The 16,460-nt window shown below is 50.7% G+C and overlaps 2 protein-coding genes across 3 annotated transcripts in view; one reads left to right on the top strand and one right to left on the bottom strand.

Annotated features, from left to right (window-relative positions):
• Positions 1-1,200: 1,200 nt before the first annotated feature.
• On the top strand, positions 1,201-14,288 carry PPIC (peptidylprolyl isomerase C). The gene is made up of 5 exons (XM_023254682.2): positions 1,201-1,397; positions 7,509-7,622; positions 8,088-8,181; positions 10,712-10,896; positions 13,634-14,288. The coding sequence occupies exons 1-5, from the start codon at positions 1,281-1,283 to the stop codon at positions 13,760-13,762; spliced, it is 639 nt and encodes a 212-aa protein (XP_023110450.1). The 5' UTR covers positions 1,201-1,280; the 3' UTR covers positions 13,763-14,288.
• SNX24 (sorting nexin 24) overlaps positions 7,533-16,460 on the bottom strand; it is a 179,941-nt gene continuing 171,013 nt past the window's right edge. The window contains exons 9-11 of one of the 2 annotated variants that reach the window (XM_045058194.1): positions 8,998-9,113; positions 8,853-8,901; positions 7,533-7,704 (exon numbers count right to left, since the gene is read on the bottom strand). In XM_045058194.1, the coding sequence (XP_044914129.1) occupies positions 7,677-7,704; positions 8,853-8,901; positions 8,998-9,113 (193 nt within the window). In that variant the 3' untranslated portion in view covers positions 7,533-7,676. Of the gene's footprint in view, positions 7,705-7,790; positions 8,902-8,997; positions 9,114-16,460 lie in introns of those variants that run through there. The other variant, XM_045058198.1, reaches the window with a different exon arrangement.

Raw genomic sequence — 16,460 nt, 5'->3', positions numbered from 1 at the left:
GGAAAATATTGGTTTGAAAGTCATGGCACCAGCCACTCGGAAAACCAAGACAGGGGCACCTGGCTGGCTCAGTTGGTTAAGCAGCATCTTGTGGTTCCTGAGTTGGAACCCCACGTGGGGCTCCTGCTGACAGCTCTGAGCCTGGAACCTGCTTTGGATTCTGTGTCTCCTTCTCTCTCTGCCCCTCCCTAGCCTATGCTCTCGTGCCCTGTCTCTCAAAAATAAACCTTAAAAAAAAGAGAGAGAAAAACCAAGAGAATACTATTCTTAATTTCCAGTTAATTTTGGAGCTATTACTCTACAACTTTAAAAGTCCTTTGAAGCCCTAATTCAGAAAGCACTGAGCTTTAAAATAACATTTTCCTGATTATAAAGTACTTACATGCTCGGTATAGAACGCCTGGGAAATCAGAAAATTACAAAGAAAGCAAAAATCCCTAATTCTGTCACCAGAGCTACCGTAAATATTGTGGTACGTTTCTCACCGTTAAAAAAAAAAAAAAAAGCCTTTATATATTTATTTTCACAGATGAGATCAAAATTTCCATGTGATTCTGCAACCGGAGTTTTCCATTAAAGGGTATAACGAGCTTTTCCCATATCATGAAATAATCTTCCTAAACCTACTTTCAAGTTTGTAAAACTTGTATCTCCAACTTGCATCATCTCAGTGAAGGGTCGTTCATCAGGTGCCATCGAGTCACCACATCCAGGGCTCCCAAAGCTCTGAGAGACGTCCAAACCTTTAAGCTAAAGTCTCGGATGGAGCACGGCAGGCGCGGCGGGGGCTCTTCCTCGGATGTCGCGTCACCCACGCGGACCCTTCCGCAGAGACCCGGCCGCGCGCAAGTGGCCAGGCGGCCCCGCAGCGCGGGGAGTCCTGAACTTTGCGGCAAGGTCAACGCGCTCCTGCGCCGTAGGTTGCCGGAGACGCCCCGCGCGCGCTCTGCAGCTCTCGGGCGTCGAGGGGCCGCGCCTCCCCCCGGGCCCCGCGGGCTCGCTTGGACCCCCGGCGCCCCGCGCACCCGCCGCAGGAGCGGCCGTCAGCCCCGGCTGCGCCCTCCGCGGCGCGCCGCCCCCAGTCCCCAGCGGGTCGCCGGGCTGAACTGCGGAGGGGCGCGCCCCAGGTTCTGGCCCTGCCCCGACCGCCCCATCCCATCCCCCCCGCCTCCACCCCCCCCAACCCGGGAGCGCGCAGGCGCAGCCGCCCAGGAGTCCGGCCAACGGTCCCGGAGACTGCAGTGGCGCCCGAGCCGCTGCCGCCGCTGCCACCGCTCGCCATGGGCCCGGGTCCCCGGCTGCTGCTACCTCTCGCGCTCTGCGTGGGGCTCGGCGCGCTCGTGCCTTCTGCGGGGGCCTCGCGCGTCGGCAGGCGAGGCCCCTCGGTGACGGCCAAGGTGATCGAGCGGCGGGCTGCAACTTGCCTTCGTGCGCGCCAGGGGGATGGGGGAACTTCGGGGACTGGGTCCTCAGCGTCCGAGGCGGCGAGGAGGGGGCTTCCCGGGCGCAGGCGAAGCGAGGCGGCCGCGGGGCTGGGAGGGGGAGGGAGGGGGCTGCCGGCGCGCGGGGGCGGCGCTGTCCCGGGAGACTTGGGGGCTCTGGGCCGAGCTGTTTGAACTAACTGAGTCCCCCGGGCGGGTGGTCGGGTCCGACGTGACCTGCCTGGGGGCTAGAGGAAGCTTCCGGAACTATTGGGCCCTTTCTCCAGGAAGGAGCCGGCGCGAGTACTTCCTTCGGCGTGGCGGGGACTCGGGAACAGAAGGAGGAAAAGAATGCTGATTGGGGCGGGCGGAAGAGGCGCGCTCTGAGCCGCGGGGGCGCAGTGGGCGGCCGCCGCCGCTGTCACCCGGGCCTGGGGCGGGGGGGGGGGGTCCCGGGGCCAGCTTCTGCGCGGGAGTGTGCGGGTCGGCTTTACGTGCACTGCTCTAGAGACCGACTGGCCTCCTGTATTTAGGAACCGTGGTCCTCCCGCTGGGGTGGGGAGGGAGAGGTGTGCTTTTAGACTTAGACTTTTTTCGACTTTGGACCCTGAGCTTGGGATGGGACTAGCTCTGCCAGCCTTTTAAAATCTCTATCGGGAATGGAGGGGCGGGGGGAGGGCAGTGATTATCTACCATGAACTGTTTCTCTCCACTTTAAGCTCTTTTTTTTTTCAGCATATTTACCCAGGCTAGAAGATAATGGGAGGGTGCAGAGAGCGAGGGAGGAAGGGAGGGAATGGTTGGGTGCCCTTGATCACCACTTCTGGAAAAACCCACTGGCAGCAGTGTCTTGGAATCTGGAAGGAGGGGCAGCTGCCAGTTGTTTTAACGATAAAGCTGGTGTTTGCCAGTGGAAATGATACTGTGGAGCTAGTGGCAGAGTGCCTAAATCCTCCACCACAGACCCCACGCGAGGTGGTGGGGTGGGGAGAGGGAGATCACCCAACATCTGATGTAGCCCAAGAGTGAACAGAAAGGCCATACCGCGCTGCGGGTGCGTGTATGAAAGAGAGAAACTGAGCCCGGTTGTTTTGAGCACCAATTTCACTTCCAGCCTCTCCATGTTTTGGGCTGATCTGATTTTTTTTTTTTTTTTTTTTGAAGTAACACTGACAAGATTTGCCCACGGTTTAGAAGGGAGTGGGGGATACGAAGTAAACTGCCAGCTGACATAGAACTTTGTCAGTTAGGTATGAATTTCAGATAAACCGTGAACAATTTCTTAGTGTGAGCATATCACCGGCAGCACTGGGGAACAGACTTGGCCAGGGAAGCTTTAAAACCTAACGGTGCGGTCACCCACCGCAGAGCAAGTGAATCAGGACGTCTGGAGATGTGTAGCCTGGGTTGGGAACTTCTAGAAGGGAGGCCAAGAGGGGAGGAAGCTGGTGGCTGCAGGAGGGGAAGATTTGGAGCCTCTTGGCCCCTAGGCTAGGGTGCTGTCACTGAGGAAGTTTGCATGCATTCTACTCTCAGAATTATTTTTTTTTTTTATGTTTATTTTTGAGAGAGAGAGCACAAGCGAGTGAGGAGCAGAAAGAGACAGAGACACAGAATCCAAAGCAAGCTCCAGGCTACAAACTGTCAGCACAGAGCTGGGATGCGGGGCTGGAACTCACGAGCTGTGAGATCACGACCTGAGCTGAAGTCGGACGCTCAACCAACTGAGCCACCCAGGCGCCCCCACTCTCAGAATTTTTAATATATGTCCTTTTCTTTCCTACCAAATTTGTCATTAAATTCTAAAAGCTAATTGTGCAGGTGAGTCTTCTGCAGATTTGACCCTGTCGAATGGCTTTTTCAGTGGGCTTTTTAAAACAAAAACCTACTGGAAAATAGAGACCTTAAAAACTGAGTCAGGAGAAGTAGATTAACTGGCACTAGTGTTTTCCCCATCAGTCTTTTTCCTTTCCGTCTGATTTCGTTTAAAAGTAGGAATCTGTTATAAGAGAGGTGGGAGGCGCCGTCACCCACAAGGCCTAAAGTGGCACTCACCGGCCACCGCCTCAGCCACCTGCTCAGCCCAGCCCGAGAGCCTCAGGTCCAGGCTCTGGCTCACCGGTGTCAAAATCCGCTGGATTGGCATGTGCAGCCCTGACTGTTTCAGCAGATGCCCTGGGGTGTGTGCAAGGTCAGGCACCTAGAGTGGGGAGAATAATGCTGCCATCTTCCTAACTGCCCAACGGCACAGCATGCTGGCACTTTCTACAGCATGGAGGGGCCAAGTGGCTACGGCCTGGTGACCCTGGGCAGGTGATTTCCTGTGTGAGGCTCTGTTTCCTCCTCCGTAAGTGGAGACAGAGATACTATCTACCCTCCGGGCTTTTGTATATTAGATGTGATAAAGCAGGTAAAGTGCTTAACGGTGATTAAAAAGGCCAGTTGTTACTGTTATTCATGTTACCCTATTAATCTTCCTGTGAACTTGCAGCCCTGAAAGGAATGGTCATCTCCCGAAAGGATCCTCCCTGCATCCCCCCTGGTTGCTCTGGAAAGGGAAGCAGGATTAACCCAACAGGGGTTTGGATCGGGCTCTGAGTGCCTCTTCCCTCTAACCTCTTTGCCCACCTCCAGTGGCCCATCATTTTCAAATGACTTTCAAAAGTAGCCCTCAGGGGATAAAAGAAATGACTGAGGTGCTTACTCTTGAAGGGCAGTGTGGAATTCAGATGCCACCTCAGCCAGGAAGCCCACCCTGATCTGCACAGATAATCATCACCTCCAACCATAACATTCCATCTGTACTTGTCTTGTTATAAACCTGATTTCCCGTTATGTTACACCTACTTATATATACATTTTTTCTTTTCTGTGGGACTGTAGCCTCACCGCTTGTCCGCTTCTCAAGGGCACGCAGCAGTCGGAGATGATCTTAGGGTGATAGGGTCTGCCTTGGGTCCCCTGCACCCTCTGTCTACATGTGTGCCCTGGTCCTCCTGTAATATCACCTGGCATTGAACTAGTCACATTTTGAGGACCCGCTCGAGCTGACGCTGTGCTAAGCACTGGGGACCTAAAAACACCATTTCTGCCCTTTAGGGGTCCCCTGAGAGAGCCAGGATTAACCGCAGTCCAGTTAGGTGTCACCTGGGACTGCAGAGCTGGCTTTCCTGCTCCCGGCTGGGGAATCTTGGTCAATCACTGAGCCTCCCTCATCCTTACTTTTCTCGTGTGTTAATCGGTGATGACAGCACGTGCCCCTCGCCCAAGGATGTGGGAGGATCAATTATACGAGACATGTAGGCACAGTGCCGAGACACCACTGACTAGGTCCTGTTTGTTTCCTTCCCTCCTCCCTCTCCTCCTCTCCCCTCCCTCCCCCTCCTTCTCTTCTTATTCTTCCCTCTCCTCCCCCTCCTTCCTCTCCTCCCCCTCCTTCCTCTCCTCCCCCTCCTTCCTCCTCCCCCTCCCTCTCCTCCCCTTCCCTCCCCCTCCTCTTCTTGTTCTTCCCTCTCCTCCCCCTCTACTCCTCCCCCTCCTCCCTCTCCTCCCCCTCCCTTTCCTCTCCCCTCCCTCCTTCTCTTCTTGTTCTTCCCTCTCCTCCCCCTCTACTCCTCCCCCTCCCTCTCCCCCCTCTCCTCCCCCCCTCCTCTCCCCTCCCTCCCCCTCCTTCTCTTCTTGTTCTTCCCTCTCCTCCCTCTCTACTCCTCCCTCTCCCCCCCTCTACTCCCCCCTCCTCCCTTTCCCCCTTCCCCCTCCCCCTCCTCTTCCCCCCCCCCTCCTCCCTGGTCTAAGAGCTCCCAGATTCTCCTCCCCCCAGCTTGAGTAAAATCCCCCGTCTTCCCTGGATCCTGTTACTTCCCTTTCTACTGCCTAACAAAACCCAGATCTCATAGCCGCAGCCTTCCTTCTGGAACTGGTGAGATTCTCTCCCTGTTGCTTCTGTGCACAGAGACCACATTTCAGGAGCTCTGCCAGGTGGGGCTCATGATCGTTCTAGTCCCCCCACTCCAGGCCTGCTCCCCATCACGCCTTTTCCAGGATGCCTGCCCTCAGCCCTCAGCCCCCCTCTGGGCCCCCTCTGGCCCCTCATGCGCTTGAAGCCCGAGTGAGATTTGACTTCATCATTTCCACTGGAGTCAGGAAAACTCTGCTGCGTTTTCGTGCTGTCAGTCATGAAGTTAAATGCTCAGTTTGGGGGGAAAAAGCTGTTAGTATGTGTGCTGGGCCGCACGTAAGAAAGTCAGATTTTTTTATTGACGCGTTTTGCTGGGTGACAAGCCCTCTTCTTCATCGTCTGCTGCCCTCCCACATTTTCTTCTTCGTGCTGTCTCAACACTCAAAGGCGATATTTTCTTTTCTTTATTTTACAAGTCTGGCAGGCTTTTCTAGCGTCTTGTATGGTGTCCCTAGAAGACTGTGTCCCTGAGTCTTTTCCGGATGCTGGTTCGTTACTGCCCGTCATTGAATTCTCTCGTTGGCTTGTAAATCACTTTGGAGAAACGGCTTCTCTGCGACGTGGGCTCTGCACGACCGGGCTTGTGGCACATTCATGCAGCTTCCTGTCCCCCAGCCGCATTGACTTGTTCTCCTCAAGTGCGTCGCCGCATCTCAAGGGCCCGGTCTCTTATACATTCTATAAAGTTGTGCCGTATAAATAATAATACGGTTTTGGCTGCTGTGGCCATGTAAAAACTCTCAAATGCCACACGGAACACTAAATATCACATCACCCCGTGACAGACGTGCTGATGTATTGGCAGAAGCTCTTGTCTTGGACTAACGCTTCACAGTCTTTACTTTATGATTTTTCTAAACTGTAAGACATCTTTTTCCTCTGACAACCCTTCTTACATTTTTTTAAAGCCATCTCTTGAATGTCTTTTTTTACCCATTCAAACTGTAAATTGGTTCATATAATCTAAACTTGCTAATAGAATGCCCTTCGACTCCGTAGCCTTTTCAAGCATTCCAGCCCGGAATCCTCGTAACACCGTGATCTGTGAGGCAAAAACGTGGGTGGTTTCATTTCGGATGGAACAGGGGTTTTTTTTGTTTTGTTTTGTTTTTTAATATTTTTTAATGTTTACTCGTTTTAGAGAGAGAGAGAGAGAGAAAGGCAGAGTGTGAGTGGGGGAGGGGCAGAGAGAGGGAGGCCCAGAATCCGAAGCAGGCTCCAGGCTCCAGGCACTGAGCTGTCAGCACAGAGCCCGATGCAGAGCTCGAACTCATGAACTGTGAGATCATGACCTGAGCCAAAGTCAGACGCCTAACCAACTGAGCCACCCAGGCACCCCTCGGATGGAACAGGTTTTTACAACATAGTTTAAGAGAACTTTCTAAGGTTTATCCACACAAGTGACTCACTCACTGTGGGTCCGTGTTTCCTTTTATCTGCTCTAAAATGTGGTGACAGAAAGAGAGAACGCAGTCACCCCCCCCCCCAATTTTGGGAGCATGACCCCTGAGTTCAGTGGTGGAGTCCCCAGGGTGAACGGTTTTGTCCGGGGTAGGGGTGGGGGGAGCTCTGGATGAGGCTGGGGAGCCGGAGCCTCACAGGGCTCGCAGGGGAGTGGCAGGCCTTTAGGAGAACTTGCTGTGCGTTCTGATGTCTTACAGTTCCCTTGACAGCAGATGTCTATGAGAACTCACTGGGAATTGGGCCCTGTTTGAAGTCACACAAAAATAAATCTGGATGGTTAGACGATTTCTCTCTCCACCAGTTTTTCTCTCCTGCCAAGATTTGGAGCATCACCCTTCTGGAAGAGCACAGAGCTGGGAAATGGGAGGTGGCAGCTGTGCGGTCTGGGGTGTGCGGGGGCCGGTGGGGGGGGGCATGGAGTTTTCTTGGAGACCTCACTGGCTGACCAACTTCAGACCCAGGACCTAGCACAGGGCCCGGCCTGCGGGGGCTCACTGAGTGCTTGCGGAATGAATGTTTACAGGTGCCTTGCACCCACACGAGGGTTTTAGGGCTCCCTTATAAGCTGCTGTGGGGGCAGGGAGGCCTTTCGCGTAGTGATGCCTTCTCAGATTTTAACCTTCTCTTACCTTGTACCTGTGCTCTGCCGGTTCAACCACACGCAGGTCTTCTTTGACGTGAGGATCGGAGACAAAGATGTTGGCAGAATTGTGATTGGCCTCTTTGGAAAGGTTGTGCCCAAGACTGTGGAAAATTTTGTCGCTCTGGCCACAGGCGAGGTAGGTCTCGGCTGTGGGTCCCTTAACTGTGCACAGAATGGGATCTTCCTTCTTTTAAGCCCGGCATAAATACAGATGTTTTCTGGGAAAATAAGTGTGGAATTAGCAGGTCCAATGAACCCGGGACGTCTTAACAGTATTTTACTTTATTTTCGTACAAAATCTTACTCTTTGGGCACCCTGTGTCCTTGGGGTTCTAGAAATTGAGGGGAACTGCATCATATGAGAACGCAGATTGCTCTGTTTTCACTTATTCACGTGAATCCTTGACTTCCACAGTTGGTTTCTTTATTTTGGGTCTGCTAATGAGAACATTTCTATTAGTACCTTGTTGCAGGGACCTCATCAGGTTCTGCCGATAGCTCGTGTCATTTTCTCATTGTGTCCTTTCCAGATAAACGCTGGGGTTTATCTTTTGGTGTGGGTTATACATACTCATATATTCAATTGACATAATCTCTTTAGAAAGGCTACGGATATAAAGGAAGCACATTTCATCGCGTCATCAAAGATTTCATGATTCAAGGAGGAGACATCACCAGTGGGGACGGCACCGGCGGTAACACTGTCTTTTGCATTTTTCCTTTTCTGTCTACCAAACTGACACCTCAGATCAAGTCAGTGTATCCACCCCATGAAGTGAATTCCCAGGTTCAGGAAACCAATTCATCAAGACCACCAGACTAATTCTTCAGAAGCACAGGGTTTGGGCCGGGGGGCGGGGGGCAGGAGGGAGGACCTCATCTACCAAAATCTAGTCCTAGGTGTGAATGAGTGAGGCTTCCTAGTTTTATTTATTTTTTTTTATCTTTTTTAAAATTTATTTTGAGAGAGAGAGAACACATGGGGAAGAGGGAGAGAGAATCCCAAGCAGGCTCCACACCACCAGCACCGAGCCTGACTCAGAGCTTGAACTCACAAACCGCGAGATCGTGACCTGGGGGCTTCCTGATTTTAAACAGTATTGCTTTGGTGTTCCTTATCTTTTCGTGGCGGAGATATATTCATCCAGTAGACCACTGTGCAGTTTTTAAAATGCTAGACTCCCAGTTTGCAACAGTAGGGAAGGCTATCTGACACAGGAAGGAAAGGTTGAGTATAACACCGTGTGCAGGCTGGGGTGGCAGCCGGCCTCAGACGGGGATGCGGGAGAGGAGAACTTGCAGGGGAGGCCACCACTCTGGGAGGGCGAGGCTGGAATTTAGGAGGCAGGATTACAGGTGGCTTTACCCCTTTCTTTCAAAATTCTTTCGTTTTGTTGTCAGCTTTTCCAGCAACACTAATAATAAAAAGTAACAGAGGAGTTGTCAAAATTATAACATATGCTTTTGTAAACAAAGGCAGAGCCCTGCGAAGCACAAATAATTAAACTTACGCAACGCCGGATATCCCCGAGGCTGTGGTTCCTCACTGCGGATGGCAGGTGCCCAGCTCCCTGGAACGTCTTCCCTCGGGATCGCCGGGAGTTTGTGACCTGGACACACACCATACCTACAACCACATTAGGATTTCAGTTTCATTCAGGTTTAAGATTTCCAGTTCAGCAAATAACTTGCTTTGATGGGTATTAGATTGCTAACTTTTTAAAGAAACACTCGGGCCGTGTGCAAGCACTACTGCTAAGTGTATGCTTACCGCCATGGCTTATCTGTAACAAAATGGCGACCATTCAGCCCTCGGATTGGCCGGGTCCTTCGGGAGAGTTACTTTCACTCCCTGCCAAAATGCCACAGGGGTATGGAGATGTAGAGTGGAGCAGAGAAGTGGTTCGGGTGACTCGGGTCAGTGGGGCCAGCCAGGGTGGATGCCTGGGGAAGCAAGCCCCCGCTGCTGCAGAGCTGGGCCTCTCTGGAAAAGCCTGCAGGTCCGGTGGCAGTGTCCTTTGAGACCCCCATCATCTCAGGGTCCCGCCCTGGGGCCAGGCAGGAACAGTGACTGAGCTTTCCTGTGGCCGCTTTCCCGCTTTTTTCTCCCTCTCTTTTCCTTCCCCGCCGTGTGTGTGCACGCACGTGTGCAAATGTGCACGCACGTCTTGAGTTAAAATTCTCTGAGTTTTGGAGGGAGGACCTTTCAGGTCCCTTCACTTCAGTCTCGATCTCTCTGTGAGCAGAGCTTTCTCCAGGCCACCTCGTCTGTCCCTGACCCGTCAGCTGTGAATCGCTTGCCTTGGACACCCACTCCTGGTCTGTCTAACTGAGCCAGTATGTTAAGGTTGGCAAGCGAGGGATAAGGAGCCCGGCAGAAGGGGAGGCGGAGGAGGCGGGCGTGGCAGGCGTTCCAGGTGGGAGAGGACAGAGCAGACACTTCTCATGGTCTCTCCCGCTGTCGTGTGGGGAAACCGTGTTCCGCTCCACTTGGGGCTTTGCCAGAACTCCAGTCCACACGCCCCCGTCTGGTTCTTCTGTTCAGGGGTTGGATCACTGGGTGCTCCGGTTGCCACCACCCTCTGTCTCCTGATGAGACCGGAGGTCATCGTGCCTGATGACCTCCTGGCGGGCTGCCCTTGCTCGGAGCGCTGACGCAGGAGGGAGCAGCAGCTTTAGTGACAGAAAGTCCTCTGACTTTCCAGTTCTGCTGTGCAGTTTTCAAACTTTGGAACCCCTGTTGCCTCACTCACAATGGGATTGAGAATACCTGTTCTGTAGGGCTGTGAGAATTAGCTGAGGGTGGCAAGTGCTAATTGCATCACGGTTGGGTGCTGAGGTAGGAGTGACACAGGACAAGTGACTTGAAGCTCCGGACAGAGATTGAGCCAGGAGGATGGCTCACGTGCCTTTCCATGTGGCTCTACGATGTCATCCTGCCCTTCACTTCCTTAGTTCAGAGTGAATTGTTGGCTTAGCCAACGTTGGGTCTTGCTTGGAGGCCAGAAGGTACTGCCACATCTTTTGTGTTTATCTGAGTGTCTAGAGCCAAATTGTATCACCTCCTTTGTTTTCCTTTGTTTTACCATCTTTTCCCCCTTCCCCACCTCCAGAGGTTAACCAATTCTATTAAAACCTTATGTCTCCCTTTGAAGAATTTACTTTCATATAACATCTGGTGATTCTCCAGATTCTCTTTTTTTTTTTCCACTTTGTCTCACCCAGGTATAAGCATTTATGGTGAGACATTTCCAGATGAGAACTTCAAACTGAAGCATTATGGCATCGGGTGGGTCAGCATGGCCAACGCTGGGCCTGATACCAATGGCTCTCAGTTCTTCATCACCTTGACCAAGCCCACCTGGTTGGACGGCAAACATGTGGTATTTGGAAAAGTCCTTGATGGAATGGTAACTTGATATGTTATTATTTCTCATTCGAAGCCTTCTATTTATAATGAAGGACTTTCAGTGATTTATTTTCATCTTAAAATGTGTTTGTTAGAGGTTCATCATTATATGATGACTGGCTTCTTCAGAGGTGAATAAACCGGTATTTTTAAAATTTTTTTAATGTTTATTTTTGAGAGAGAGAGAGAGACAGAGCACGAGTAGGGGGAGGGGCAGAGAGGGAGACACAGAATCCAAAGCAGGCTCCAGGCTCTGAGCTGTCAGTACGCGGACCCCAATGCGGGGCTCGAACCCATGAACCGCGAGAACATGACCTGAGCCAAAGTCACACGCTTAACCGACTGAGCCACCCAGGCACCCCATATTGTGGTGTTCTGACTGGTAGGAGCACCGGGGCAAAAGCTGGAGACTTGATGTGGAAACACTGAGTACTTAATTTATCTTACTACTTGATATAAATGAAAACTTTTTTAATGTAACCAAATAAGACTCGGGTCCCAAATGTGTACACAGTAGAATAATATTCTGCCTTAAAAAGGAAGGAAACCCTGTAACGTGCTACGACGTGGATGAACCTTGAGTATGTTAAGTAAAATAAGCCAGTCACAAAAAGACCGGATGATTCTACTTTGGTATCTAAAGCAGTCAAATGCACGGAAACATGAAGGAGAATGGTGGTTGCCAGGGGCTGGCGAGGAGGAAGAAATGGGAGTTGGTGTTCAGTAGGTGCAGAGTTTCAGTTTTGCAAGATGAGAAAGTTCTGCCCATGAGCTGTGCACTGTGAATATACGTAAGACTGCTGCATTGTCCATGTAGGAATAGGCAAGATGGTACATTTTATGTTATGTGTTTCTTACCACAATTAAATATAAACTGTTAAAAAAAGGACACTGAGCCCCAGGTGCTTCGGGACACAAACAGGTCACTTTCGAAGTCACAGTACAGCAACCAAAAGTGCTAGAGAGAACTCAGATTTCTGCTGGTCTGTCTGAAAGAATAGCAGAGGGGTCCGACTCCTAATCCACGGGAACACGTCTTAAAATCCTTACTCTCTTCAGTTCCCAACACTTCTCCTTAGCAGCTAGCTGCCCACAGAAGTTCTCCCAACTCCTAAACTAGCACCTGTAAGTTCCGCTCACCCCAACCCTGGACCATTCTTGACTCCCCTGCCCTCTTCCATATTTGATTTTGTTTCATTCTCAGGTCCGAGTTCTGCCTCTTCCCTCCAAACGTTAGCTCCGTTATGGCGATTCTTCCCCACCTTCTCCCCGCTATCCTGATTCTGCCCATCGAAAAGCCAGGAACCGAGCTGACCCCCCTCAGAACCTAACCCACAGGGCAAGCAAGTATTCAGCCTGCACTGCTGAAGATAGGGTTCTCACGGGCGAGTGAGATGAAATATGGCCAACACGGATGACTTTGCAGCTCACTTTACATCCTGTCACAATAAAGAACAGGCCTGTGTTCTCGTGAGACGTCACTGTCCTCACAGGACTGTATTCTTACCCAGTCACAAGTGCACCACTCCGCCAGCCTCTAAGGGAATGCTGTTCTTGGCGTGAGCCTAACGGGGGTGTGCGTGTGTTCAGTCAGTCTGGGTTTTTGACCAGTGGGCCGAACCAGGTTTTGAACAGTTTAATAGTAAACTGGTTCAGACGTTCCCGCAATGAGTGTTGTGGAATACATCACGCTAACCCGTGAGAGAATGAAGAGTGCACGTGTTGTGTTTTCTTCTTCTGGTCACGGTTTTTCTAGATCTTCTGACCTCTCGATCTTCTGATGGCTGTAACTGACTGCACTGAATTCCTTCCACCCACTGGGGTGCATCCTAGGAGACCTGCCTGGCCTCAGAGGAACAGTCCTTAACATTCTGAGTCATAGACTTCTTTGAGAGATTAATGACAACTATGTTCTCTCCAGAAAAAAAAAAAAAAATCACCAGACGTTTCTCTCCAGAAGGAAACAATCGTGTGTGTGTGTGTGTGTGTGTGTTTGTGTGTGTGTGTGTGTGTGTTTCATACTGTTGCCCTCTTTGTCTCAACCTTGTGTGGGAAGCAGGTCAGAAGCCAGTATTCCTAGTCCTGGACAAATCCTCCCTCCTTCAGTGTGAAGCGTCAGGTGTGTGCAGCCTTCCTGGGTAGAGATAGGGCTTTCACGCCACTGTGGGGCTGGGTTCTCTAACTCATCCTGGAGGTTAATGGCTGGGGTCAGCTTGAAAATGGACAAACCCAGACCCCGCTCCGCTTCTAAAGGCTGCCTTCTGACCTGGTTTCTTAATGCCTAGACCGTTTACAGGGCAGAGCAGAAACTGATCCATGCTCCACATTAACTCTTACATCGGGTGTGAAGCAGGAAGAAATGTATTTCATGAGAGCCATGTGTGTACAAAAATATCTAATTATGTTTAGAATATAAAATGCTAATTAAAAGAGGGAAATTCACAAATACGTTCTTTCACTAGCAAGGGAGTGGATACATTTTATTCTATTGTATGTAAATTTCCTGAATACGGTAAGTTTACCATGGTTGGCGTGTGTGGTTCTTGAAATCATACCAAGGGGGGGGGGGCGGGTAGAAAACCAATAAAAAGCAAAAACAAAAAAACAAAAAAAACCCAAAAACAACAAAAAAAACCCCTGGTTTCCCACTTGGGCTTTCAGACTGGGCAGCGATTTCACCTTCTGACCGCCACGGTTGCCAGTCAGAAGCGAGCCATGGGTCTGCTTGTCTTTCCTAGACAGTGGTCCACTCCATAGAACTGCAGCCAACTGATGGGCACGACCGTCCGCTCACCGACTGCACCATCGTCAGCAGTGGCAAGGTAGACGTGAAGACACCCTTCGTGGTCGAGGTCCCTGACTGGTGATACAACGGGCAGAAAACAAAGAACACACTCTGGCAGGGATAGTGTGTGTGTGTGTGTGTGTGTGTCTTTTGATTCTCCAAAGTTATTGTTTGCCTTTCTGTCTTGTTTTGGTTTGTTTTTACTTCTGTTTTCTACCCCTGATCACAGGGAAGTTCAGAACATCAGCCACTCAGTGTTTACTTTGCATGAACTGCAGTAAATCACTTGCCTTGGGACTTTGCACTTAGAAGACATATCCTCTTTCTCCAATGGTGCTATTTTTAAACTAGAAGACTTTGGATGATCTCTTTTCTTTCTATGAGCACAATCATTATTCTGCTGAATTAAATGTGATCTTCAGGTTGAGGGATGCTGAAGATTTGTCTGAAGAAGATGGGGACATGAAGTTTGTTATTTTATATTCAAACAAATTCTCTGCAGGTAAAGAGAGATGTGACTAGTGCAATCAGATATATGTCATCGGGACTTTTACCTGGTGGAAGGTGCTTCTGTGTTCTCTATATTAAATGCTTTTTATACAGGTCAATTCTTTTTGCAAGAGTTTTTTTTTTTTTTAGTTTAAAGTTCTTTAAAAAAATCCATGTACAAAAATATACGTACTCTGATGTTAACAGTGAACAGACTAGAGGGGGTTCTGCCCATCAAAATACCAACACGATTGGCTAATTTGGGGTGGGAATGCACACAAATGACGCCTGACCACATCCCAAACACTTGAGTGGATTAACTCACTAATTTTTAGTCACTGGAACAGTTTGAGAAAGTTCCCTTGAGTCCCACTGCAACAAAAGGGCACCTTTTTTTCCTAGTTACACAGTGGGCACGAAGATTCGGGCTGTGCTCAAACCGGATGAGAAAGTGGAACCCTCCTGGGGCCTTGCTGGAACATACCTGGCTGGAACAGAGTGCCTGGCCTCAAATGGGGGCAGGCTCTGCTCAAAAACGGCCCCGGTGCTTCTCCTCTAGGACCCACGCAGTCAGGACCCCCCCCCAGGATTCCAGCTCTTCAATAAAAAAAGAAAAAGAACAGTAAATAAATTTTGAGAACTACCTTTGAAAAAAATTCCATCTCTTGGGCTGTATTCTAAGCAAATTGTTTCATCTCAACTGGATGGGAGATGAAATGATCATTCTCACTGCCGACGGGGGTGTTAGCTCACCTTCTTGGTGAGCAACCTGCTCATTTTTTTTTTTTCTAAGACAAATTCACTGAAGGCCTTCGACATGCCCGGTACCAGTTTGGAGCTCCAGAGCAGCAAGAAAAGGACCCCACGGAACTTACTTCTAGAGCTGGAGACAGAATAAATAAGGCGACAGGGTGCTGATGGGGTGAGGAAGAGACACCCATGTGTGTGAAGCAGGTGAAAGAGGAGCCCTGTTTGCGTGGTCAAGGAAGGGTCTCCTGAGGGGACGCTGGAGCTGAGGCCTGAGGCTGACAGGGTAAGTGGGGGTCAGGCGGAGAGGCCAGCAGAGGCCGGGGGTTCCCCAGGTGAGAAGGTGTGGGTTCCGGGGCTGCAGAGGAGTCAGGCTGAGACTGGATTGTGTGGGCCTGGGTGCCACAGCCGGCTTCTTCCATTATACACCGTACAATGGGGAGCTATCCGTGTTAAGTTGGGGAAGGGTGTGATGCGGTCTGCATTGAAGAAAGATTATTTTGTCTGCTATGAGGAGAGTCTTTTTTTTTTTTTTTTTTAATAGGGGAGCTAGTTTACACATCAAGAAACTCAAATGGCACCTGGGTGGCTCAGTGGGTTAAGTGTCGGTCTTTGGCTCAGGTCATGATCTCACGGTTCATGGATTGGAGCATTGGAACCTGGGGCCTGCTTTGGATTCTGTGTCTCCCTCTCTCTCTCTCTGCCCCTCCCCTGCTTGTGCTCTCTCTCAAAATACACATTTTTACAAATCAGAAGAAAAAAAAAGAAACTCAAAGCATTCACATCCGTATTTTAAGTCCTATTCCTGGCACTTTGCTTTTGAAAGAGATGTGAAATGGTCATGGGCCCCGGTGTTTGGTTGGTCCAGGACCCAGTTCTCCCTGCCATCTGGGCATGGCTGCCCATTTTCTTTGGGGAATCACACCACTGCTGCAAGTATTTCGTATCAGTAGGGGAGGCTGACCCTACAGACGGGTACATCCATGGCCTGCCAAACTCATTTATTAGCTCACTTGACAGATATTTTATTGAGGGCTGGGTAGAGCTGCTCACAGTGACAGCCTAGTGGTTCCCATGAAGACAAATAATTCAAACATCTGCCACATGAATATATAGCAGGACATCAGGTAGGTGTAAGTCTCTGGAGAGAAATAGCACAGAGAGAGGACAGTGAAGAGGTGAGGTGGTCCGGGAAGTCCTGAGTGTAGGCTGAAGGGAGTGAGGGGGCAGCAAGCCCGGGGGACACAGAGGGAAGAGTGTGTGAGGCAGTGGGCCTGGCTGACGGTCAGGCTGGTGGCTTCAAGAAACATCAGAGTCCGGGTGTGCAGAGTGAGGGTGGCAGGGGGTGAGGTGGAAGAGGGAGCGGGGATGTCCTGAAGGCTAACCAGAACATTCCTTCACCCTGGGCCCTGTGCCTGGCTCAGGGAAAGGTGTTTGACCCAAGTCAAGGTAATGAGTCTCAATCGTGGGACTCCCAGTGGAAATATTGGGAAAGAGTGGCAGTCTTTCCTCTCAGAGACTGTAAGGAGCAAGGCTGAGAATGA

Source organism: Felis catus, chromosome A1 (assembly GCF_018350175.1).
Source record: "Felis catus isolate Fca126 chromosome A1, F.catus_Fca126_mat1.0, whole genome shotgun sequence".
Classification (NCBI taxonomy): Eukaryota; Metazoa; Chordata; class Mammalia; order Carnivora; family Felidae; genus Felis; species Felis catus.
Note: the sequence above shows the minus strand (reverse complement) of the source record. Positions and strands in the feature narration are given on the sequence as shown.